Source organism: Dysidea avara, chromosome 4 (genome assembly GCF_963678975.1).
Source record: "Dysidea avara chromosome 4, odDysAvar1.4, whole genome shotgun sequence".
In the NCBI taxonomy this organism is placed as follows: Eukaryota; Metazoa; Porifera; class Demospongiae; order Dictyoceratida; family Dysideidae; genus Dysidea; species Dysidea avara.
The window spans coordinates 31,012,336-31,040,271 of record NC_089275.1 but is presented as its reverse complement, the minus strand read 5'-3'; the positions used below and the strand labels follow the sequence as shown (position 1 = coordinate 31,040,271).

Here is a 27,936-nt window from a genome sequence, read left to right as displayed (position 1 = left end):
TTTTGGTACCAATTAATGGACAAGCATATTTAACAAAATAATAACAAATCACAACATAAGCTACTTATATAATACTATAGCCACTACAATTGTATGCAATGTTCTGTAGCATAACCACATAATTGGTTGCAGATGGTACAATTAAGGGGCGTGCCTGACATTCCTGGAACTCTTCGGGGGAATTCCTATACACTCACATCATACAACATTCTGTGCATAAAGCAACTAGCTAAGCTTAGATTGCTTTTTAACACGCTTGTATTTTGCTGAGTGCGCATAAAGTTTCAGGAGTAGACTGGAAATTTTATCCCGATATAGTATATTATTAATTAAAATTCCTAAGGGTGGAGTAGGCTCGACTATTCGTCCGTGATGAAGTCTACAGCATTACTTGCCAGTGGTGTCATGAAATCGATTCTGGTAGTTTTAATCGTCGTAGCTGCCAACACCCCATTTGTGCAGGTTAGCCAGTAATTATCAAGCAAGAAAGTTGATTAAACTCAATGCATTATTTGCATGCAAAATTTCTAAACGTTAAGATTTTGTCACGTTGAAATGAATAATGGTTATCTAGTTCTCGCAGTACCCAGACCGACGCTTTGTATGTGGGAGCTGGAGGGAAAAACTAGTTGGTTTATTTGACTCCTGGAACTTTATTCCATTTCCCAACACCACCGGTTTTTCAGTGGGGGCCTGAGGTGCACAAAACCACTGTTGAAGGTCCACCAGACCTTTTCCCCCCTCCCACACACAAAAGAAAGGGAAAAAAAGGTCTGGGTACGACACTAACACTTGTCATGGTCCTCGCGCTCATTGTAGCTAGTTTTGTAAGTCTAACTCTCGAGTTTAAAAGTTTAAATCCATATAGCTACATGCAATACAAGGGCGGATCCAGGGTTTGGCAAAGAGGTACCCGTGCAGCATGACCAGGGTACTTATAGCTAGTAGAAAGGCATAACTATTATAAATCAGTGAGGCTACAACCCTCAGAAACTAAACGGTGTTTTATTATCATGTTTCAGGGCTGAATTTTTTGATGTTTAAGCCATATGTATTATAGTAATAAATCACACTTCCTAAATGGTCTGGAGCTGCATGTAGAGATCAGTGACGGTAGTGCTGGTCTAATTACTGGACTGGAATACTGGAATGGACTACTGGACTGGATTTTTTTGGTTTCACACATTAAGGGTGGGGTTACTGTGCATGTGGCAACATTTCATCACTGAGTGGTGTATACACTGTAGATTGCATGACCATTGTCAAAAAAATTTAAGGTCAATGATATCATGTCAAAAGTAACCAATTGAAAGCTATTATAGACTCAGTTTAAAATTAAGTTGCAGCCATCTATCTGATTCACATTTACTCATGCCTGTATCAGTAGACCTGAGGTGGCGAATTGTTTGGCAACACATCATGTTTAAAAAAGCAAAGCCTGCTGAAGAACCCGGTATAGCACTGTACTATTTGACAGTGAAAGAACCGTCTATCGCAACCTCAAGTCTACTGAATAATATGCAGGCATGAGTAACTGTGTGCATGTGAATCGGATAGACTGGCTATAACTTAATTTTAAACTCAGTCTATAATGGCTTTCAATTCACGTGATATCATTGACCTAAAAGAACTTATTGACAATGGTCACCCAATCAGCGATATGCTACTTTAATCCTAAAATGTAGCTGTGATAAGCCAAATGGGTTCAATTAAATACATTCTAATCACTGCTTGACAGTATCTACTCTACTGTATAGCAGGTACTGACATGTAGGTATACCCAAAAATGTTTATCTCACTGTTAGACGTGATTATTGTAATGCAATTTTCTATAACATATAGTGCGTGTGTGCGTGTGTGTAAACACACAAAATAGATCCTATCGCAAAACTGGTTATATTTCATTACTGGAATGAAATGTCTGCATTCTGTTGATTGTATTAAAATGCCATTTAACTGTTAGTAGTGAGGAGTAGAAAACTGCGTGGTCATAGCACAATGGCACACAAGTTTTAAAAGTAAGGTAAATTTAATGTGCCCCCATTACACAGACTAGTCACCAATTCACAATAATCAAGACACACGGTAGTGTGTCGTGCGGCCCAAGAAGCCGGCGCGCCACACCGTGAGTATATTGACAGGAAGAACGAAAACGTCATTTTCACACCTATGTATCTCGGTGATCACTTATCTGATTGGAACTAAATTTGCTACACAGTTGCCCGCCAGCCACGGGAGTCTACATTCCAAATTTGAAGGAAATCGCTCCAGCCATTTCCGAGATACGAGCTGCCAAAGTTTCGTTTTTTTTTCTTCGTTTTTTTCTTCTTCGTCTTTTCGCACACTTGCAAAAAGTGCTATAACAAACAAACGCGTACTCCGATCGCCTTAAAATTTGGCACACAGAAAGGGAGTCCAAAGGCGAATCCTAGCATCAAATTTGGTACAAATCCGATGAATGGTTCAGGAGTTATGACCGATTATTCGCGTAAAACAAGATCGATTTGTTGTCACGCCTACAGGGTAAACCGCTTCATGGAATGAGTTGAAAATTGTTATGTAGATGCATTAACCATCGTAGGAGTGCCTTTTGGTGGTTTGAAAGGAATCGAGATAAAGACCATGGAGATATGACACAAAACCCAACCTGTGTCACAATTACGCGATCGATTTTTATGAATAAAAAAGTATTAGTTTTCACGCGTACTAGGCAAACCGCTTAGAGCAATGAGCTGAAAATCGGTGTATAGCTGGAATAATCTTCATAGAAAGTCCTTGCAGTAGTACAGTAGAATCGGATTACAAACCACTGAGTTATGATTCGAAAGCCAACTCCGTGTAGCAAATGCGAGATCGAGATACTCTAATAGAACAGTCACCCTAATAGAACATTCGGCTAATTTATTTACTCCATTATAGAATTTTATTACTTCACAAGTTATTCTGTAGGGAGTTCAGCTGCAAATAGTTAATCTTATAGACAGTTCAGCAAGAAGACAGTCACCATGTGGAGAGTTAAGCAAATATACCACTATAGAGATTCAGAACATTACAAGTCACACTGAAGAAAGTTCAGCTATAAACAAGTCATGCACTGTGTAGATAATTCAGCTACAATTAAGTCACTCTCTAGAGAATTCAGTTACACAGAATTCAGCTACACACAAGTCACTGTGGAGAGAGTTCAGCTACAAACAAATTACCCTTTAGAGTGATCAGTTACAAACAAAACACTTTGCAAGGTGTTCAACTGCAACAAATCAATTACCTTTAGAGCGATCAGCAATGAACAAATCAACACAAATCTACCTGTAGAGAGATCAGCTAGAAACAAATCACCCTGAAGAGAGTTCAGCTACAAAAAATTACCCTGTAGAGACATCAGCTAGAAACTAGACACAATGTAAGGAGTTCAGCTACAAGCAATCACCCTGTAGAGAGTTCAGCTAAAACAAATCAACCTGCAGAGAGATCAGCTACAAACAAATCATCCTGTAGAGAGATCAGCTACAAACTACACACAATGTAAGGAGTTCAGCTACAAACAAATCACCCTGTAGAGAGATCAGCTACAAACTAGACACAAAGTAAGGAGTTCAGCTACAAGCAAATTACCCTGTAGAGAGTTCATCTACAAACAAATCAACCTGTAGAGCAATCAGCTAGAAACAAATCACCCTGAAGAGAGGTCAGCTACAAAAAATCACCCTGTAGAGAGATCAGCTAGAAACAAATCACCCTGAAGAGAGGTCAGCTACAAAAAAATCACCCTGTAGAGAGATCAGCTACAAACAAATTTCCCTGTAGAGAGATCGGCTACAAACAAATCAACCTGCAGGGAGATCAGCTACACACAAATCAACTTGTAGAGAGTTCAGCTACAAACAAATTACCCTGTAGAGAGATCGGCTACAAACAAATCAGCCTGTAGAGAGTTCAGCTAAAACAAATCAACCTGCAGAGAGATCAACTACAAACAAATCACCTTATAGAGAGTTCAGCTACAAACAAATTACCCTATAGAGAGATCGGCTACAAACAAATCAACCTGCAGAGAGATCAACTACACACAAATCAACTTGTAGAGAGATCATTTACAAACAAATCACCCTGTAGAGAGATCAGCTAGAAACTACACACAATGTAAGGAGTTCAGCTACAAATAAATCACCTTATAGAGAGTTCAGCTACAAACAAATCACTCTGTAGAGAGATCAGCTAGAAACTGGACACAATGTAAGGAGTTCAGCTACAAGCAAATCACCCTTTAGTGAGTTCAGCTACAAACAAATCAACCTGCAGTGAGATCACCTACAAAAAAGCACCTTGTACAGAGTTCAGCTACAAACAAATTACCCTGTAGAGAGATCGGCTACAAACAAATCAACCAGTAGAAAGATCAGCTACACACAAATCAACTTGTAGAGAGATCAGCTACAAACAAATCACCCTGTAGAGAGATCAGCTAGAAACTAGTCACAATGTAAGGAGTTCAGCTACAAGTAAATCACCCTGTAGAGAGTTCAGCTAAAACAAATCAACCTGCAGAGAGATCATCTACAAATAAATCACTTTATAGACAGTTCAGCTACAAACAAATTACCTTGTAGAGAGATTGGCTACAAACAAATCAACCTGCAGAGAGATCAGCTACACACAAATCAACTTGTAGAGAGATCAGCTACAAACAAATCACCCTGTAGAGAGATCAGCTAGAAACTAGATACAATGCAAGGAGTTCAGCTACAAGCAGAATCACCCTTTAGTGAGTTCAGCTACAAACAAATCAACCTGCAGTGAGATCACCCACAAAAACGCACTTGTACAGAGTTCAGTTACAAACAAATCACCCTGTAGAGAGATCAGGTAGAAGAATTCACCTTGTAGAGAGTTCAGCAACAAAGAAACCACCATGTAGAGAGTTCAGCTGCAAACAAATCACCCAGTAGAAAGATCAGCTAGAATTTCGAAGAAGTTACCATGTACAGAGTTCAGTTACAAAGAAACCATCATATAGAGAGTTCAGCTACAAAGAAATTACCCCGTAGAGAGTTCAGCTAGAAGAAGTCACCTTGTAAAGAGTTTAGCTACAAAGAAACCATCATGTACAGAGTTCAGCTACAAAGAAACCACCTGTACAGAATTCAACTACAAACAAATCACCCTGTATAGAGATCAGCTAGAAGAAGTTACCTTGTAGATAGTTCAGCTACAACAATTCACCCTGCAGAAAGATCAGCTAGAAGAAGTCACCTTGTAGAGTGTTCAGTTACAAAGAAACCATCATGTAGAGAGTTCAGCTGCAAATAAATCACTCTGTAGAGAGTTCAGCTACAAAGAAACCGCCATGTGGAGAGTTCAGCCTCATACAAACCACCTTGTAGAGAATTCAACTACAACAAATCACCCTGTAGAGAATAAGTTACCTTGTAGAGAGTTCGACTACAAAGAAACCACCATGTAGAGAGTTTAGCTGCAAACAATTCACCTGTAGAGAGTTCAGCTAGAAACAAATCACCCCGTAGAGAGATCAGCTGGACGAAGTCACCTTGTAGAGAGTTCAGCTACAAAGAAACCATCATGTAGAGAGTTCAGCTGCAAACAAATCACCCTGCAGAGAGTTCAGCTACAAAAAAATCACCCTGTAGAGAGTTCAGCTAGACGAAGTCACCTTATAGAGAGTTCAGCTACAAAGAAACCATCATGTAGAGAGTTCGGCTATAAAGACACCACCATGTAGAGAGTTTAGCTGCAAACAAATCACCTGTAGAGAGTTCAGCTAGAAACAAAATATCCTGTAGAGAGACCAGCTAGAAGAGGTTACCTTGTAGAGAGTTCAGCTACAAAGAAACCATCCTGTATATAGTTCAGCTACATTTCAAGTCACCCAGTAGAGAGATCAGCTGCAAAAAAATCCTGTGGGGAATAATGAGAATGTAATAAATATATGTATATAATTTGTATAATTACTAATAAAATCAAAAATAATTGAAGTACTAAAATTCTTCTTTAAGTTCTTTTCTTCTTCCTGTAGTAAAGAAAAAAACACATGGGTTAAAAAGCCCCAAAGCCAGCCATAGGCCGGCTTTGCAGTATACAAATACAAAAAGAAGTGATATCTAATCAAAAACAGCCAAGCTGTAAAAAAAGGTGCAGCCCCCATAAAGGCCATGGTGAAAAAAGATGTGAAATCCAAGGTGGCGGCCAAGAAATGGCTGTAATGGTAGGTTAATGGTTACATTTTAATAACGGCAATTCAGGTGAATTTTGTGCCACTTGGTCTTGGCACCAAATTCACCTGAATTGTTGTTATTAAAATGTAACCATTAACCTACCATTACAGCCATTTCTTGGCCGCCACCTTGGATTTCACATCTTTTTTCACCATGGCCTTTATGGGGGCCGCACCTTTTTTTACAGCTTGGCTGTTTTTGATTAGATTATATATATATGTTATAGAAAGTAGTATCACAATAATCACATGTGCCTAAGAGAGAAACATTTTTGGGTATACCTACATGTCAGTATCTGCTATACAGTAGAGTAGACACTGTCAAGCAGTGATTAGAATACATTTAATTGAACCCATTTGGCTTATCACAGCAACATTTTAGGATCATATTCACCACTCAGTGCTGAAATGTTGTCACAAGTCACCCAAGAGTATTAAAACCAAAAAAAAATGTTAGTCAAGTAGTCCATTCCAGTATTCCAGTCCAGTAGTCCAGTCCAGTGATTAGACACTACTGATCAGTGACAGTTATGAGTTCAGCCATGAGCCTAAAGTAATAATTATGACCTACAAAGGTACAACATTTAATTTGAAAAAAATTGTAGGTTATATATCAAAGTGTGCCCACAGATTCATGCTGCAGTCTCTGATAATGCAAGTTTTTATACTCAGTACTTTGCAATAACTCTGGACGATTCTTATCTTAAGTGTTACATGTGGTAACTGGTATTTGACTGACTAATGACTGTTCTATTTAATTTAGAGCATCTCAATCTTTAATAGATTGTGTGTATGTGGGACGGGGGGACACAGACTTCCCTCTGGATCTGCCACTGCGATTTTTATGAGCTAGATTAGCTAATAAGTTTTCTGATCCATGCACTACTCAGAAAGTCATAAAATTGCAATGAATTTACACAGAAAATCTTGGAATAACTATAGTAATGTATTTTTGATAAATTAATGTCATGGTAAGGTGTTAGCATGTTTTCACCACTAAAAACAGAACTTATCAGCCATGTTTCATCCTTCTATTACTAACTAGGTGAAGCCAGTTTCAGTTTCACCATCCATCAGCTTAGCTATCCTTCAATTGTGGTCACATTTATGTACACCAATTTGTTTAACTCTCTGTGTTGTAAACTGAGATGATGCAGAGTTATCAACCGCTGGTAATAAGGATGAAGCTGTGTCATATCATTAATCATATAAGATATCCAGGGGTGTTACTATATATGTATGTATATACAATGTTTCTGTGCACAATTTGTACATGTGACAGGATTTTGGAGAAACTATCCAAATCACACATTAGAAGTTTCAAGATAAACGGTTTTAAAGAATTCAAGTCAGCATAACTTACCAAGGATAACAAGCCCGCGCATGAAATTTACACAAAAGATGCATCAATCTATTACCTTTCAGGCCACTTCCAGTACTTGTAGCTGCTTGTAGAGCTTCCTGCCAAATAAGATAGAAAATCTGAACAGTTGGACAAGCAAAGTAGTATCACGAGTGCTCACAAAGGGGTCAGTGGAGCGTGGGGGTGGCAGAGTGGGCAAGGGATAGACTTTCAAATGGAGGCAGACCATGAATGGAGTCCAGACATGAGATTACAGGGCTGTGCTGGCTCCTTCATGGCTGATATGTAGCAAAATCAACACAAAAATTGTCTGGCCAACATTATGAGGCTGTCCACCAGTAAACCAGTCATTCTTGCCAAGCCAGGTCCTTCACAAGACCAGAAACCACCATTCGAACTCTACACACAACCCAGAAAAAATGTCTGTTGAAACCAGCCTTGAGTAGTTTGAGTAGTATAGTGAGGGTCAAAACTAGTAGTATGGTAGTGTAGCTATCCACTGGAGGTGTTAGTTTGATTTTGCCTGGTGTGCGATTTGGATCGGTTTTGTAACATCTGGTCACATATACTGTATGTTATTGTATGGCAAACGTCGTATGCAGAAGTAGAGTTCTACATACATGGCCCTATATTTTGCACTATGTAGGGTATTCCTTTTCTGGCTCAAAAGATGTCTGCTACAAGTGGAGTGTGTCCATTCCATCCTGTTACATTTGAACCACTCCCCTCACCGATACCTACGAATATCAGTGATGCTTTACAAAATGTTGAAAAGATTGTTAGTAATATCATTAATCCCAATACAGCAGTAAGTGACTATGTATTGTAACGGCATCATTGTAATGCATTAAAATGCTGCCATATGTTTAGTAAATGGCTACGATGTCAACTAAATGTGTGTATGAGAAGTAGTATGTGCACAGACAATGTAAACTGGGAAATGGGTAAGCCCTTCCCCCAGGTATCACACTTTATATTTCATAGGAAAATATTTCAGGCTTAGCCTTTAGTGGTTTCATTATTGTGATGAAAAAGAAGATACCGTGCTTAGTAGAGATTGATTGTTGACATAAATTAGGTTGTGTGACACTGCAATGGCCTACATGAAAACGTCAGATTCAAATACTGAGAAGTGAGTTTTGCTTGTAGAAACATCAGGTTCTGTACAGTAGACTGAAATAATAAATGTCTTCGATTTCTAGTTATCTAACTATTAGGCATGGGACATAGTAGCATTAATGTCAATGGGTACATGTATACCTGGCTGGGATGTGTACTTCACATGTGTAACTGCAAAGGCCATAGCATAGAATTTTATTGTAAGCACTTATAACCAGTTACAGGTATAGTTTAACTAAAGCTCAGGACAAACTGTGGTGCTGACGGGAAAAATATATTAATATTAATACTGTAATAGTATGTAAAATTAATGACTTTATAAACTTATGCAGTATTGGAATCTGTATATTCCTCTACTATAGTGATACCAATAAGTGACCCAGTCTGGGAAAACTGGTCCTAAAACCTATTTAAAAGTACAGTGGAACCCCAATTATCCAGACGCCACTTATCCGGATTCTCAGTTAATCAAACCACCAAAATGACTGCTCTATAAGAGTAGTGACTGTTCTATTAGAGTAGTTGAAACTAATTATATTTTAAATTTTCTGCATGCTATTTTAAGGTTATTCATACACAGTTTCAGAGATACAGACTTTTCAGACTTATGGACCATCCCTGGTCCCAAGGGGTTCAGATAACTGAGGTTCCACTGTATTGAGAAATGCTGGTTTTACTATTTCAGTGTGTTGTAACTCACCAATGGATGAAAGCTATGTGTACCAAATTTTCACACATTTTACACCAATTCCTTGCCTTCCAGAGCATCCACCGTACAAGCAGCCAACAGCTAAGTTTCTCACCATTTAGACAGTTTTAAATTGGGGTTGACTGTATCAAGTGAGCTACAAAAGGGATGGGAGGCTGGTAGGAGGGCAAAAGGCTGTTTAAAAATTTAAAAGAAAGGCATAGGGATGAATTAGGCCAAATTATGGGCCACTCAGGTCTCAAAACTGGCTAAAATGAAAGGAGGTTTATAGCACAGGTCTTTATTGAACACCACGGAACTGTACAGCCACATATAGCTATGGTCAGAGCTCCATTATTCCAGGCAAACTTGATTTACTTGTTTCTCGTCTACAAAAATTCGGATTATGGGAGGTCATTTTTCATTATTCATTATATTCCAAATTGCACTGTCTGCTAATGTAAAGGTTAGTTAAAGCCTTTAAGAACCAGTATACTTTTTACCACCACTTCTGAGGTGAAAGTGACATTTGCTGTGCTGTAAAATGATAGCCGACCCTTTTAGCATCAAAATAAGTGTTCACATGATTGATAACAACAATAATGAATTTTGAGGCAGTGGGGTACAAAAGGATGCAGGTGGGGATGAGAAACAATTTATCAAGTTATGCCTGACGCTAAGGCCCCAGACCATTCATACAGATTGCCACTGTGCTTGGGAAAGTAGCTAGCAAAAGCAGGCCACTCAAGTCTAGCTGATTTTGGTAATGAAATAGTTTATTTATGTAGCTCTGTGCTCTTGGTGAAAAATCAAATCTGCTGTCATGGGTGATACGACCAGTTTTTCCAGACCTGGTCACATATCATATGTGTTTGTAATATGGAATATTATGTTATTTAGCCGGGAGCAGTATTTGGAATTCATTATGCAGACACATTTAAATATGTAAAAGGATTTGGCACAAAGGATAAAAATTCTCCTAATGTGATGCCAGATGGTGATACCATATTTCGTATTGCAAGTGTGAGCAAGATTTTTGCGGTATGTATAAATAATACTGTGCACAATTACAACATGTGCCCAGGCTAACAGGGCATGTCAGGATTAGTGCTGAAACGATTAGCAATTTTTACTATTTGAATAGTTGTGAACAAAACAACCAAATATTCGATTATTCTTTAAGCATGTATTTCTGTTCAATAAGCACTTGTTAGGGAGCGAGGAATAGCCTAAGAGCTATTTCTATTTCTTCTAAACAAAATTTTTACAGCATAAATATACCACTTTTTCAGGATGTAAAGTTTCAAGACTGGCTTTATCCATCTGATCACAGTGTACAAAGTGCTAACGAATATTTGAATAGTGTCTTAATGAATCAAATAATGTCATGCTGACTGATTAGTCAAATAACTGAAAATTGTTTCAGCACTAGTCAGGATACGAAATTTATCTGCTTTTTCAAACAATCATTATGCTACTCTTGTTTTTCCATTTGGCTTTGGCTAGTTTGTATCAAAGTTTAACAGTTACAGAATACCGATACTGTATTCTGGAACTGAGATATGACTTCTTATGTGAAGAGGTTTAGTTTGTCCCCATGTGTGCATCTTACTTTACCATCCCAGATGCATAGTATATTGTATGTACATACCGTCACAATGTTGTTTGCACAGGTCATTGCACTATTTCAGTTGTATGATCAAGGACATATCAAGTCACTAGATGATCCATTGTCACATTATTGTCTACTGTTTTCTATTAGAGATCCTTTTAATACAGGTGATGTTGTTACACTGAGGTGAGTATATGTGGCTGTAACTGAGAAAATGCTACATATTTCCGGACACACAAACTTACTCTATATTTTCAAGCTGAAATGTTTTACATTATTGCACATTAAATCATTACCATCGTAAAAGTAAGTAATTTTTTGATCAAATTTTGTTTATAGTAAGCCTTAAAAATATTTTAAAAGACTTTCAACTAATGTATTTTACATATTTTGCAATTTACAGGCAGTTAGCCTCGCAGTTGTCTGGTCTACCACGAGAAGCACCTTGCTATGGTACTGCTACTACAAACAATTCCTGCCCACTGGATACAACAACTATATTACAAAGACTAAGCTCCCAAAACAAAGTTCTGCCATCATGGACACTACCATCATACAGGTTAGCTACTTATGTGATATCCAATTATGCTTCACTTGCACAAAATTTAGGGCTTTTTGAAAAGTGTTGTTTTATTAGAATCTGTAATTATGTAGCTTCAAAGTCCCCAAGTGATGAAACTGATAGACATTAATGCTGCTAATAATGAAACTTTTTACTATCATACATATGGACATCATATGCTATGAATGTTGTTATATGTGATACAGTCTTGGAAAACCATCTTAATTTAAAGTATCAAGAAATGCCAGTTTTAAGTGTTATAGCTCCCAATAGTTGAACCCTACGTGTACCAAATTTTTATATGTTTTATACTAATTCCTTACCTTCAAGAGCATCCACTGTACAAGCTGCCAACACTTTAGTTTCCAAGGGGTGAGCGGTGAGGGCCCAAAGATTTAAGTAAGAGACTGTTTAAAAAATTAAAAAGGGATGAATTAGGCCAAGCTGTGGGCCATTCAGGTCTCAAAACTGGCTAAAATGAAAATACATTACAGCACAGGTTTTTATTCAACACCACTGAGGTGTACAGCCACATACAGCCATAATCAGAGCTCCATTGGGGCCCCAGACCACTCGTACAAATTTTCCACTGTGCTTGGGAAAAACAGCCAGACAAAGTAGACCAGTCAAGTCTAAGGTTAATTGTGTGGCTATCAATAGACCAAGAGTTTCTTCTTAAGTGAATTTAAAGTGTTTCTGTCAAAGAAGTATATAGTGTCATAGCATTAGCCACTTTTCTGCTACACTTGACTGAACACATCAGGCTGCAGGCAATAGAAAATCCTGATGAATATATTTCGTTAAATTCTTTAGTAATTTTACAAAACATTCAGGTTGATCTGAAGGCACTTTTGGGCTTAATTTCACCCACCAATACTGTCATGTTGTTGTGAGGGGAAATCGAGGTTGGTTTTCGAGTGATATATTATCACAGGCCATGTTCAAACCTTTGTCTTACTTACTGTGCAGTACTATCATACTATATGATACTAAGTGGTGTTATGTACACAATGTACTGTGTGTATGGCCATACAATAGTGATGCGATAGTGTATTATTACTAATCATGTTCCATTTAACTACATACTGTATATATACTGTATTTAGCAACTTGGCATATGCATTACTGGGTCGGTGTATAGCACAAAGGACTCACCCTACTATGTCATATGAAAAGTATGTTGAAAAACAGATCCTGCAGCCATTGGAGTTAACTAATACAGGATTTGACTATACTGGAGAGTTAGTAATCATACTTATGTGTATTAAATGCGTGCAGTGTGTATATTGTATGTACAATATGTTTAGGTTGAATATATATAATCTGCTCTCAAAACATTGACTAGGTGACAAACTATTTTTTGGTATATGCAGTGTCCTACTTTTGACATTGTAGTGCATAGATTGTTTATTAAAACACATTTGGCATATAGCTACCTAAAGTGTGATAAGGGATGCAGCAATTATGCCGATATAATTTCAGGAATAATAGGCATGTGTAGGAGTCAGAAATTTATGCTGGCATTTACAAAACTTTTAACAGTAAAACAATCTGTAATTTGCATAAATGATTAAGATAATCTAATAGAGCAGTCAGAAATTCTAATAGGACAGTTGAGTTTGCTATGCTACTCTAATAGAGTAGTCTACAAAATGACTGGTCACCATTATGAAATGAAATACTCTAATACAGCAACCAACTAAAGAGGAGAAGCCTTTATGAAGTTAAATAGGAATTTTAAGTTCGATTATGGATTATAGAAAAAGTAGAGAAACAAGGGAGGTTGCCTACACCTGCAGATTTACTAGTGGACGTTTTCAGTGTTTGCCCATAACTAATTAGGAATTAAATGTCCACTTGTATATTTGCAGGTGTAGGTGACCTCCCCCCGATGTTAGTACCTTGTTCTGTGAAACGAAACATTTTGAGTCCGGTGTGTGCATGCATACATGCATCATGCAATTTTTAAAGATTTGTGTAATCAGCAGTACTTGTGTTAAACGAACAATTAAATGGTTGAGAAAATGCTAATTTGTGCCAACTGAGAGAACAGTGAGTTTAATTATAAATGAAAGGAATAGCTCATAGTAACACTCATTCTTGTGTTTAACGTACCATATGGATTTCTACGAATAGAGGGTAAAAGATCACTGATTGTGCATGAATGGCATGGGACCGTTGTTCTTTCAAACTCTAAGAGCTAGCTATGATAATGAAACACTGCTTCTAGATGTCCTAGTGCTTTTATCACACCAACCACTTCTGTATTTCTGCCTTCTGTTGTTTACAAAGGTCACACGCAAATTGATCAAGCACTCACATGCTAACTAGCATTGCATTATTATGACATAATGAATCCTGATTCTCCAGCCAATTCACATTCAAACCACCTATGGAGATGGATTCATGTAATCCACTTTCAATTCGAATCACCTTAACACGCATTCTGTGTAGACGTGAATAATTCGAATCAATATGCATTCAATTCACATTATTTTTGTTTAGTGGACATGCCTTAAGCCCAATACATATAATTTATATGAAAATGATATTTGCAAGACATATAGCTAATCCATTAACCACATGCATCATCATTATGATGTATGTGTCCAATATTTACTGTATTATGATTTGTCATCCTCCAATAGTGTTATGTATAAAATGGCTACTGGTTATGGTAGTGATGGTCACAAGGTACCCATATTCGACCTAGGATGGGAAGCACCTGCAGGACAGATGTACTCGACCATCAATGATCTATTGAAGGTATGCAATCAACAGTGCTTTAGTGGCAATACATACAATACATACACACTGTGTGCATGTATTTGATATTATAATATTATAGTGTTTTTTTTTTCTGAGAGGGAAAATTTCCCATGGGTTGGCAGTTGTCCACGAAAATTTCCCTTCTCAAAATATGCATCTTGGTACTGTTTAATGCATAAAGACCCTAATAAAGCAAATTTTTCCACTCGAAATTTTGAATGGTGGTCATCCACTAAATATTTTCCCCTTGAAATATCCTGCTATATGGTAGTTAGAAATGTGTAAAGTGTCACCTAGAAACTAGTATAAAAGCAACTCGTAAGTTTTAATGATCATCTATGAGTATGTCTGTTAAAATATTGAGGCTTTCTGTCAACTCTAATACACATTCATAATTGTGAACAAGTTTTGGAAAATCAGTGTTAATGTCACATGTGAAATACATAGAAATCTATGCTTTGCTGTGTCAGCATTAAAATACTTATGCACTTGTTACAATACTTCACAGATTCTGAATTTGTTGTAATTCAAGGTACTGACTGACTAATGATTCTAATCATTGTAAAGCTGATCGGTAGTGTGCAATGCCTAATTTTATCATAAATATTTAAACGATAAAACTGACATTTAGGCTGATTTTCCAAAATCTGGTCACAATTATATTTAGTCAATGCATAGTTGAGGTACCTTCTTTTCTTATTTTACCAAATTATATGTAAGTATGTAGTGTACTCTACATAGTATAGTATGTGACCACAATTGTGACTAAGAACCTGGCATTTACAAATGGACACAAGCTACACCCTGTTAACAGGTCCTATCTCAATACCACGGTACTTTCAGTGACCAGGTTACTTTCAGCAAGCCCTTACACTTAACATTTGGGAGATGATGGCAACCCATGGAGTGTGATAACAGTTTGTGAACTCAATGATTATGTGTTTGAAACTGGGCAGGTGCTTGAGAATGGCAGCAGTTGTAAAGGGCCAATGCCAACATAGGTCTACTGAACAATGTTTGTTATGGCATAAGCTACAGTACAAAGAAATGAATAGGATTCTTTAAGTCCTGTATTAAGCAATCACAATGACCGTTTGATTCCCTTAAATAACTACAGGAAACAAGAGCAAAGGATCACCTGGCTGTGATTTCTCCACTGTTTTGCTTTGTGTTTACTGATGAGTTAAAAAAGAAAAACTTATTGTCCACAAGATGATAATTGCATTACTATGGGTCTGTCTCATCATGATGTAAGCAAGTGTTTTATTAAACCAGGTGTCTTACCAATAAGACACCTCCAGCAGATTTGTTTGTAATAGTTAGACACTCGCAATAGGTGTCTTCGAGGATTGCGCCGAGGTAATTATTGACGTCACCGATGGTTTTTAAATCCTCGAAGACGCCTATTGAGAGTGTCTAAGTGTTTTAGACAATGGCGTAGAAGCAGTGAGTTAATGTAGAGAGTTCCCATTGTAAACACCTAGGGTATTTCAGCGAGCAAAAGATGTGAGGTCGCGCAAGCTCACGCGCAAGCCATGAAGCGCGAATAACTGAAGGATTGTAAAGTCGATAAAAAGTATGTTTGAGGCATTATAGATACGTGTGAATGGCAGCAAATGGGAATAGCCAGTGCCAACATGGCTGTCTTGCATGGTCTACAGAGCGTGCTTTAATATGGCGAAGGCCACAAACTGAATTAATGGCTTGTACCACAATGGTCTATAAATCTGCTGAGCTACCCACGATAACAGCGTACCTGAGTGTAATTTCTTTGCAATAATCTGCTCGCAATCGCTTGGTGTTTATTGATGTGTGAAATACTAATTGTCCACAAAAGGCTAATTTCATTACTGTAGGCCACATTGTGGTTGTAAACAACTGTCAGGTGTCTTACTGGTTAAGACACCTGATACCAGGTTTCTTCGCAAATGAGAGACCTCCACACATCAAACGAAATGCTGCATACCATTGTCTAAGTAAAGTAAACTCTGCACAGCATCAGCATGAAAATATTTGTCATTTAAGATTATTTGAAAAAATCTGGTTACAATAATTACATCTCACATGTACACCTTAGCTATAATTCATGCTATTTCATTGAAACAACATTTTTTATAGCTACTTATCCTATTTGTTACTCTGTAACAGCAAATCACAATAATTTTATGGTACAAGTTCACAAAGAATTTTGGAATTTTGAACTAGAGTAGGAACCATAGCACATTGATAAGAAGTGCAGAAATAAGCTGGAGTAGTGCATGATATTAAATCACAGTAAAACAGTAAGAATGTTACATGCCTACTGTGCTCAAAATACCATAACGGAAATGCACAGTAGGAATATAACCCTTCTTGTAATATGGTACAAGGACAGATCAAAGGCTGCCGCCAGTGTTATAAATCAGTTGTAAACTTGTTCACAAATAATTGTAGCATGACTAAGTACCTCCTCTTGGCCACACAGTCTGGCCACTAATTAGTTCAAAGACTTCAAATGAAACCAAACACCAGACTAACACAATACAAAGCTAATACATCAATATCTGACAATGAGGTAAATCGCTCTGGAAGGAATAACCACACAACACTCCACTCGTCTAAATTAATGAGAAGCAGTACAACTGCTGGGGCGTCACTATTCAGTGAACTGGACTACTAGACTGGAACACTGGACTGATCTACTGGACTGACATATTTTTGTTTTTTTGCACATTCTATGGTTAGATTTATGGGATCTTGCTAGTAAGCACCCTTAGGGCACCTGCAGCCCCTGAAGATGGACAGTAGAAAATGTAAAAACTGTCTGACTCTTAATAATTCCACTACTGTTCATTATGCCTCTTATTCCTTACCCTGCTGTTTAGTAATGCTACAGGCAGTGCAGGGAATATAGCAATAGTTAACCAGCGATCAACTTGCTGGTAGACAATAACCTTCAAGATATCCTTAGAGCAAGCTTGAGGAACAAGCTAGTCTTGAATGGCCAGACCTCTAGTTCAGTCCAGGGACTTACCAATTAGAGATTTTTCAGCACGGGCACTTATAATCTTTAATTGATAAGCTGAAACAGAAGTCTGGCAGCGAGACTAGTAAGACTAGCTTGCTCCTCAGGATATCTCGAAGGATATTGTCTACTGGAAAGTTGATCGCTGATTAACTATTGCTGTCACATTCCCTGCAATGCCTGCAGCATTACTACACACCAGAGTAAGGAGTAAGTGCTGTACAGAGGCATAATGAATGGTATAGTGAAATACAGTTTTCACATATTCCACTGCTTGTCTTCAGCATTTTGAAGGTGCTCTAAGGGTGCTTACTAGCAAGATTCCACAAATCCAACCAAGGAATGTGCAAAAACCAAAAATATGTTAGTCTTAGTAGTCTAGTCCAGTGTTCCAGTCCAGTCCAGTCCAGTCCAGTGCTCCAGTCCACTGAATAGTAATGCCCCAACTGTTGGGCTGAGTCAGTATCTGTATACCACACACTTGCTTGCCAATAAATTAGGCTAACCAAGGATAGAGAGCTGCACCACTTAACAATGAATATCAGACACTTCAGCTACACCCATCTAAATGATGCGAAGCAGTACAATGGTTGGAGCAAGGGGGTTTCGTGTCAGCACACACTACAGGTAGATCTGCAACCGTGGTCAAAGTCTTAACCAGGGAAAAATTTACCTTGACCCTTGACTAGTAGTGTTTATTGTCTTTGACTTGAGACTTGAGCGTTTCTTGTCAAAATTTTGACCCCTGCTTACTTCTCTATTTTCCAATGCGCACCTGTGCTTGTAATCTAGCATAATATTTTCTTGGTGCATGCTACCAACAGCTGGGAGAGAAAAATCATTGCAATCACGGCAAAATACCTGTTAGAGCTTTGAAACCTGTCAGTAAAGGTGAATGGGACTCATACTGGTAAGTCCATGAAGAATGCATTGTACTTACTGCGGTATGCCAAAAGACAACTCTTAGGTTGAAGCGATGTCGAACAGTGAAAAAATCAAGCCCGTAGCCTTAGCCGTTATAGAGTTACACTTGTCTGAAGGCATCAGTCAGTCAGCTAGTCAGTCAGTTACTCAGTCAGTCAGTAGAAAATTCTGTTAAATACATTTTTTTTTAAATTCCGTAGCAACTTGTTGAAAGCATTGTAGGTTGACCTGAAGGCTTGTTTGGACTTAGTTTTACCTAACCAATACTACCTCATCATTATCTGGAAGGAGTGAGGTTGGTTTTGGGTAATGTTTTTTCATGGGCCACCCCCCACACCTTTGTGGTCCCTACTATAGAGTACTACGGTACTGTATGATAAAGATTTTTCACAACACTGACTCTTGTAATAAAATTCTAATGAAAACTATGTACAGTATGCACTATATAATTTGCAATAGTACAATACAGTGAAACCTCACTTAGTGGCCACCTCAGTAATGAGACCTCAGTAATGAGGCCACCTCACTGTAGTGGTCCGGTCCAGCAAGTCCAAATTTATTTTCCATTATATTGCATTTTCGTTAATAGGGCCACCTCATTATTAAAGCCAGTGGCCACATACCACAAGACCAAACCAGTAAAACTAATACAATGTTCCCTCAGTAAAGAGGCCAGCTGAGCAGGCAGTCAAGGTATCCTGCAAAAGTTGCTGCTCTTAAGTGCATATTTTAACTACTGAAAGCAGTACCCATTATTCTGGCAGTATACACGTACTTCATGTTTTTCCAACCAAGTAATGCTGGAATAACCACTTTTCAGCTACCATTCATGCACCATCAGTAATGCTGGAGTAACAACTTTTCAGCTACTTGAATTGTAAAACTGTCAACATACTCTAATAGAGCAGTCATCGCAATACTCTAATAGAACAGTCATCGCAATACTCTAATAGAGCGTTTGGTAAATTATAGCTACTGTTCTACTTAGTTTAAGCCATTATACATGTATGTTAATTGTCTTCCAATCACTCAAAAGTTCCAGTGAGTCATCTGCATGTCATTGCATTGAGCTAATTGATCATACAGTGCATTAGCAATTACAATCTTAATGAAATCTTAATGGCTTCTGTATCTCAAAGAACTAAGCTTTCACTAAAATTGTGCAAGTAAAATTTTAGATATGAAATTGAATTAACTGGTATTGTAGTACAAAAATACCAGGATAATCCTTGATGTTAACAAAAAGGAGAAGAGGCCTTGCAAGTAAAATAGCTTCTAGATGCCATTTCAGAGCATCTATTTTAGGGCTCAAACAAATAGTGGTTTTTGCTATTCGAATATTCTTTATTCACAACTACCGAATATTCGAATATTCTTTTTCAGCATTAATTGGTATGGATGGGATATCAATAATCCTGTTGTACAAGATGTCTCTTTAATATTTAATACAAATCAGAATCAAAATGATTTGATCACTTATGTCATAGATATGCTTATGTAGAATCAAGAATTTCCATGTACTCTACGCAGTGATTTTATATATTTCTTTTGAACCGAATATTCGAATACCAGAAATGATATTTGAATATTCTCCGAATATTCAAATAATAGAATATTCATTTGAGCCCTAATCTATTTTCAAAAATTTCCCTGGGGGAGCATGCACCCAGACCCCCTTAGCTTGGCATGCTGTGCATAGTTATCACATGTAGTTGAATTGAGTATCACATGAAAGCAGATATTCTAAAAAATTGCATCCAGTCAATAAAAAAGGTAGTGTATATGACTATGACCTCCATTGCAGTCCATGGCTGGCCAGACCACTCAAAATCTCTGGGCTGCAGCCCTGTTCCTACCTTTCTCTGTGATAAACTCTACATAGTGTGTTTAGATCAATTGCACATTGCTGTTACAGCAGCTAGGCAGTTGCTGGTTTGTTAAAAACTTCAATAAGGCCATTTTGGTTTATGATCACATTAATGAGGTTTGTGGTAATAGGGCCTCCTCAGTAATAGGGTCACATATCATGGGTCCCATAGGTGGCCCTATTAAAAAGGTCTCACTATACAAGTTGCAAAAATTTCAATGTATGTACTTATATAGGACATGTGCATATACCTTTCTATAGAGTACAGATATACTTTTTTACTGTTATGTGCTTTTCATAAACATTTAGCTTTCAACTTATTTTAACTCTGCATATGGCTCTTCTAAACCTACCACTGACATTCTACCAGCTAGTTTAATAAAAGAAATGGGACTACCAGGTGATTACACATATGTTCATTTGTTCATTGTATAGTACCTTTAAATCTGTATGGTAACTATGGTTGGATTTGAGTAGTATAGGTAATCACTCACATTTGAGTGCAATTAGAGAATAATTGTACAGTAAAATTACCTGAGGCAAAACCGAGTGCAATTTTGGCTGTTACAAGTACAATTATTCCTCATCTGTTATTGCTATAAAATGGGGCATCTATTACTGTGACAACACCACTTGTCGATAGAATTACATCACGCCGTCAGATTAACAGTGCAATACCATGCAATTCGGGATTAATTGCACTGCTACTATTGGAACTAATGTATGGAAAAAAAAATCACTACTGTATGTGGTTTATCAACCACAAATACAACAGCAATTTTGCTACACTACAACTAAGCCACTCAAACAAAGTTTACAAATGGCCTATGTATATGATAATCAGTTACTGTACATTCTCAAAGCTCACTGGCTGAACAAGTGTATTCCAATATGTTGGTGTAATGATGACATGCATGCCCAGAGATGAAACCACATTGTGCTATGGTAAGGAAGGATAAATGTAAAACAACAGTGCATGTATTGTATCAAGGCTATCAATATTCCAAAGATTTCTTCTTAAGTGAATTTGAAGCATTCTATGAAAGAAGTAACACTGTAGCTGTAGCCACTTTTCTGCTATGCTAGATGCATCAGTTAGGCAAGCAGGCAAGTAGTAGAAAATTTCATTAAAAGATATTAGTAACTTGACAAACATTTCAGGTCAATATGAAGTAAATTTTGAGCTTGATTTTACCCATTTAGGGCAACCAATACTGTCATGTTGTTGTGAGGGAATACTGAGGCAGATTTTTGGGTGATATTTTATCACAGAAAACCTTCATCATCCTTGCTATACAGTACTATTGTACTGTATGATGTTGCTGTTTGGTTTGGATATTTATTTATACACTAACTGTTTTGTTAGATGATGTCATTATTTAGTTGCAACAGCTTATGACTATACTACCACAGTATCTCTATTTCCATTACTTGCTACCTCCGTATGTACAGTACAATATGTATGTAGGTTTAATATTTTTATGCAGTGTTTTTGAACTATGATGGCAAAACATTGTTTGGTACTCCATGGGAGATGAATTTCATAGACACATATCTTGTACGTGGAAAAGGAGGGAATCTTCCTGGATATTCGTCCATGTTTGGATATATACCTGATTTGGGACTTGGTATGTATAATTATGTATTTAATATGTGACCAGATTTTACAAAACCGATCCAAATCGCACATCAGGCAAAATCAAACTAACACCACCAGTGGATAGCTACACTATCGTACTAGTAGTTTTGACACTCAGTACCACTCAAACTACTTGAGGCTGGTTTCAACAGACGTCTTTTCTGGGGTGTGTGTAGAGCTCGAATGGCGGTTTTAGGCTTTGTGCAGGACCTGGCTTGGCAAGAATCAGTGGTTTACTGGTGGACAGCCTGATAATGTAGGCCAGACATTTTTTCTGAGGATTTTGCTACATATCAACCACTAAGGAGCCAGCACAGCCCTGTAATCTCGTCTCTGGACTCCAATCGTGGTCTGCCTCCATTGTGAGGTCTAACCCTTTCCCATCCCGCTACCCCCCACCCTCCACCCCTTTGTGAGCACTCGTGATACTACTTCGCTTGTCCAACAGCTCAGATTTTCTATCTTATTTGGCAGGAAACTCTACAAGCAGCTACAAGTTTTGGAAGTGGTCTGAAAGGTAACAGATTGATGCATCTTTAATGTAAGTTTCATATGCGTGCTTGCTATCCTTGGAGAGTTATGCTGGCTTGAATTCTTTAAAACCGTTTATCTCGAAACTTCTAATGTGCCATTTGGATCGTTTTTCCAAAATCCAGTCACATATAAACATTATTAGATTATTTAGCTGTGGACTAAATTAATCATCATAATACACTGAGGCACCACTAGGGTGTAGACAGGTCTAGGTGGTAATGGCAAGCTCACTGGGGGTCCTGTATGGGCTATACTATACAAAAGACACACATTTCATATTTGTAATACTGAGTAAGGCTGACTAAATTACTAACATTTTTCCAGTTATTTCAGTGCCCTAACAGAAAATGGTTTTGTACAGTTGTATTTTAAAAGTGCTCTAAAAGCAAATGTAACAAGATTTAGCCAGATTGTGAGTAGAGAAGTAAGAAACATTAGGTGACACAGTGATTAGTTATTGTTATTGGAAAATACCTGTGAGATATAGTTTTACATAGAAATTTAATGCCTGAAGTCATAAGTTTGCACATTATTAAATGCATATAACAATCATAGAGTTTTTGGGTATAGTAGCTAAATGATGAATATACACTATGTAACTATTATCACACTGTTGTTTTACACTATTGTAGGGATGAGTGTTTTGGTTAGTGGTAGTGTCAACCTGGAAAGCACAATGATAGCTGCTTACAATGCAGTAATACCAGTGTTCCATAATTTCATGGTTTCCAATGCAGTTAGAAAGGTAATATGTAGCAGTACGTCAGTGATATAATCACTTGTTTTCCTTTATATGTGGCAAGTTCTAAATAAACAAAATTAATACAAGTAATATTATATTCTGTTCCTCTCTGACTACTTTTGCTAGCATATATTTCTCCTAAAAGTATTCCTAGGGGTGATGCTATATAATTCAGTTGTGTACTGCATTAGCATTTACTGCTGTAGTAAATAAACAAGCATAAAACTGAAGAAAAAGATTGAGACACTGTAAGCAATCGCAAATATAGTACTGGGTGACTGTTAGTGTTTGCTCTAATAGAGCATCTCGATGTTTTAATGCTAGCAGTGTTTCATGGTGCAAGGGCGGCTCCAGGAGCTGGCAAGGGGAGGGCACAAAAAGGCTAAGTTATAGGGGTGGGTGGGAAAAGGAAACTCTCTTGTTAGTTGCTTTATTTTTGAGCAGGAACCACTTAGCAAGTGCAATGGCTTTCCAGATAGTTGTGAAGTCTTTATAACTGTTTACAAGGCTGTGCATGTCTTATACACCAGAAATGATAATTAATTAGAGGTGCTTAGTACACCTGAAAGGTGCCAAATGACAGGTTGCTTGACAGGTGGTTTGACTTTGGTTTCAAGTGAGTCAGTTTGCAATATATGGTAGTGATATCATACAGTATGTTAGTATTGTATAGTAGAGACCACAAAGGAGTAGGTGTGGCCCATGAAAAATATCACCCAAAAATCAGCCTCACTTTTCCCAGAAGATGGTGAGGCAATATTCATTAGGTAAAACTAAGCCCAAACAAACCTTCAGATTGGCCCGAAATGCTTTCAAAAAGTTGATATGGATTTTTAAAAAACTATTTAACAGAATTTTCTACTAACTGACTGAGTAACTGACTGACTGACCGATGCCTTCAGACAAGCGTAACTTGACAACAGCTAAGGTTACAGGTTTGATGTTTTCACTGTTCGACGTAGCTTTGGCCTGACAGGTGCCTTTTGGCATACCGCAGTACTTAATATGCATGACTTACCAGTGTCCTCCTTTGTGTCCCATTCATCTTTGCTGACAGCAAGAAGTGTTGGTTTGGTGGTAGCACATGATGGCTTCCTTTCATAACGGAAATTGTCCATATTTTTCAAAGTGGCTACTTTGATTGCAGAGGTGCTTTTCGAACAGTTCTTGACTCATACTGCTATGTAAAGAGTTCAACATACTGTAGCCTACAACAAAGCATAATGGATACTTCACTTTTCAGACTATAATTGATGTCTATAGCTAGGGCTTGCGGTGCCATTTCTTTGTTTTGATGTGGAATGATTGCTTGGGTTCACCAGTCATAATAATTACTATTTACAAAAAAGTTAACAAACAAGTACACCAAAAATTTGGAATTTTCAACTACAGTAGGGACCATAGCACATTGATAAAAATTACTGAAACAAGCTGGAATAGTGCATGATATTAAATCACAGTAAAACAATAAGAAGTTTTATATCCCTACTGTGCATTTCCGTTACGGTATCTTGAGCACAGTTGGGATATAACACTTCTTATTGTTTTTACTGTGATTTAATATCATGCGCTATTCCAGCTTATTTCAGTACTTTATATTGATGTGTTATGGTCCGGATCCCTACTCTAGTTGAAAAGTTCAGTATTATTGTGTACTTGTATGCATATTTTCATGAGTTATAAATTGATTTTGTCCTGACAAGGTTTAGTATTTCAATCAAAAGAGCATGGCTCCTCCACAAGGGAGAGGGGGATTTTCCCCAAATGCCCCCTGCTGGATTCACCATTGTGCTTTTAAGAACACTTACCGATATAATGCAAGTAAACTTCATGAATTTTAGTTGTAAATTATATATCCTCAGAATTTTGTAAATATTCCAGAATAATTTATTATTCCTTATTTCCAACTATACCGGTATGTACTGTACCTATAGAACTGTATTATTCCTGGCATAATTGGTGGATCTCTAACCATTAGCAACTTGAAATTATTTATACATTATGAATGTTTGGATGTTGTTCTTTTATTTTATTCATAATCCCAATAATACACAACATTACATCTAGTCTAATGTATTATTTCCACACATGCATATACGTATAGCTATACAACTTTATCATTGGCACCATATTTGTCCATTAATTGCATATCAGAGAAGGTAAAACTTTGCATATTTTGTGTGATGCAGATTGGAATAGTCTAATAAACACCAAAAAGAGTCAGATTTACAGTTTCTTGTTAAGGGGAGAGTGGCTGAAGATTGATACTATAGTCACGGCTTGTTGGAATATCCTAAAAAAATGTTCACAGGTGTATTGAGATACTCTAATAAAGTAATCAAGATACAATTTCTAAGAGCACACATATTTGAGGCATGCTGGGTATAATTGGAGCATAATAGGGAAAATTTGGAGCATTTCTCAAAAGCATAATAAGCTTGGGCCTATTAAAAACTGTGGATGAAGTTCATAAAATTTAGCTTATTTGTAGTACAGCTTGGACCCACTAGCTATATAAATGACCAATCATAATTTTAATCAAAAGTGTATGGTTGAGTACAGCTTATTCCCAAACTTGTAGTGGAGCCAAACTGTACATGTCTGCTCTTCACACTTTTCTTGTCATCACTAATCAAGTTAGCTGGAATATCTCAAGAAAAACCACTTTTCTTTTAGTCATTTTTTTTACCCCTTTATCACAAAATAAGTAAACCTGAACATACCACTAATAATACAGTATATACCCTGATTAAAGTGTTCAGTCCCATTAACAACATACTGTAAGATACTGTAGTTTAAAGTTAAGGTGGTGGCTACCCAGTAGCCCACGTTAATTGTAAGAAGCCAATAAGTAACCACAAAAGGCTTGTGGCTTCTAATAAATAAATTAGTGTGAAAGGAAAGGTAGCATAACTAATTCTGAAAGTTGGACATTTGTCATACTATATATAGTGTTTATATAATAGTTAGACATCGAAACACATGGTTCTATGGAATTTAGAAACCTGAAAGACCCTGTGTTTTGGCACACAAGCGAAGTGATGGCGTTATCACAGGGACTGAGGGTTTCTAGATTTGTAGAACCCTGTGTTTCAATGTAGAAACCTGAGGGTTTCTCCTGTGTTTCGATGTCTAACTAATTTAGACCACAGCTCATTGTTGTACCTTCACAGCTGCTTGTGACATGAGAAAGTTGTAGAAACTAGCCCAATATACACCTCCCTGTAACTTGTAACGAAACTTGTTATCCAGTAAATGCCCATGCGTTGCCATTGTTACAGATGCATAATTTCCATATTTTGTACTGCCCCAGAATTGAGACATAAACATTGGATCTACAGAATTTAGATGCTTGTAAGTAGCCAATGAAATTTGAGTATTTCACCTTGCTTAAAACCTAGTAAAAGTACTTGTACAGTACTTGTACAGGATTTTTTAGCAGGGACACATTGCTATCAACTTCATTGTACATTGTAGGCCCTATTAGAGCAAATAACTCCCCAAACAGTATGGTAAGTGATCAAAATTTTACCTGGCGGTACAATAGGTAAAAATATTTCCACAGCTCCATGGTTTGATTTCTTTTGGAGTGTTGTATGTATTGGAAATATGATCAGTGGAGTTTAAAGACCAGTTTTATACCAAGTTCTAATGAAAGATCATTGATAATCAATCCATACAGTTGTTAGGGACGATGAAACTAGAAAGTTTCAAAAGCTTAACTAGCATGGTACGTAGGTACTGATTAACCACTTATATAGGATTGGAACTGGTGTCTAGATTTATTCACTTACTCTATCATACAGACTTAAAGATGCAGTGAAGCAAACAAAAAATTCCTACTCTGTGATAAACATGATTCAATGTGGGTTATTACATCTAAAGTACAACCATATTAGCCAAGAGAGTTGTACCATAATTAGCTTTATTTTCATGCAAAAATTTTTTGTTGTAAAAATATTTTCGTATGATTTATGTGAATGACTGCTCTATTAAAGTAGTTCGATCTTGTATAAAAAATTTTGTACAAGAAAATTCCGTACAAATTTTGCATACAAAAATTATTTTACAACAAAAAAAAGCAAATTACAGTATATGCCATACACTTGTACAGTAAAATACAGTATCATGGACTACGTATTGTGGCTACATTTAAGATGTTCCATTACTTTATTACAGATCCCATATCCTCCTACTCCCACAACATACACAGGAAACTTCAGCTGTCCATTTGCTGCCATTTTTGTTAACATATACACTATCAGTAAGACTCTTTATGCTGACATCAGCTTTGGAACTGGAAGCACTAAATTATTCTATAAAGCAAGCTTGAAGTATTACAGTGAATTGGAATTACAAGTGCATTTTGTTACCAGTCAAATGGACTGCTTGTTTGGTGAAGCTCTTGCACTAAATAATGCGTGGCTGTATTTTGATCAACCAAGCAGCAGTAAGATATCTCCTGGATTCTATTTTCCAATTTTACAGTGTAAAATGACTAGAAATCCATAAGATTAAATTTGCTATTTACCACATAACTGCAAACATTTGTGTAGCTGCAGAACATTAGAGTATTAGTTTGCAATTGCTTATATTTGTATTGTTGTTTTAGTAGAAACTATAAACATTTTTGTATACAGATATGAATGTATGTCAGTTGATAATTTTTTCCAGCTGCTATTGTGATAACTTACTATATGATCTCTTACCTGATGTAATTGCACATGCAATATCACAGGGAATTGGGAGGAAGAATTTCAAGGATTTCAGGATTGGAATTTGGATATCTAAGGTTTCAGCAGGAACCTAACACACTAAGTTTGGCACCACATAATTGAGTGAGCAATGATATGCAGTACAGCACAAAAATTTATGCCAACA

The 27,936-nt window shown here is 37.2% G+C and overlaps 1 protein-coding gene across 1 annotated transcript; it reads left to right on the top strand.

The window, feature by feature from the left end:
- The first annotated feature begins 307 nt into the window (after positions 1-307).
- Positions 308-27,733, top strand: LOC136254632 (putative beta-lactamase-like 1). The gene is made up of 11 exons (XM_066047376.1): positions 308-462; positions 8,242-8,403; positions 10,303-10,443; positions 11,076-11,200; positions 11,418-11,573; positions 12,683-12,817; positions 14,225-14,342; positions 20,450-20,540; positions 21,628-21,768; positions 22,946-23,058; positions 27,235-27,733. The coding sequence occupies exons 1-11, from the start codon at positions 373-375 to the stop codon at positions 27,565-27,567; spliced, it is 1,605 nt and encodes a 534-aa protein (XP_065903448.1). The 5' UTR covers positions 308-372; the 3' UTR covers positions 27,568-27,733.
- Positions 27,734-27,936: the final 203 nt, after the last annotated feature.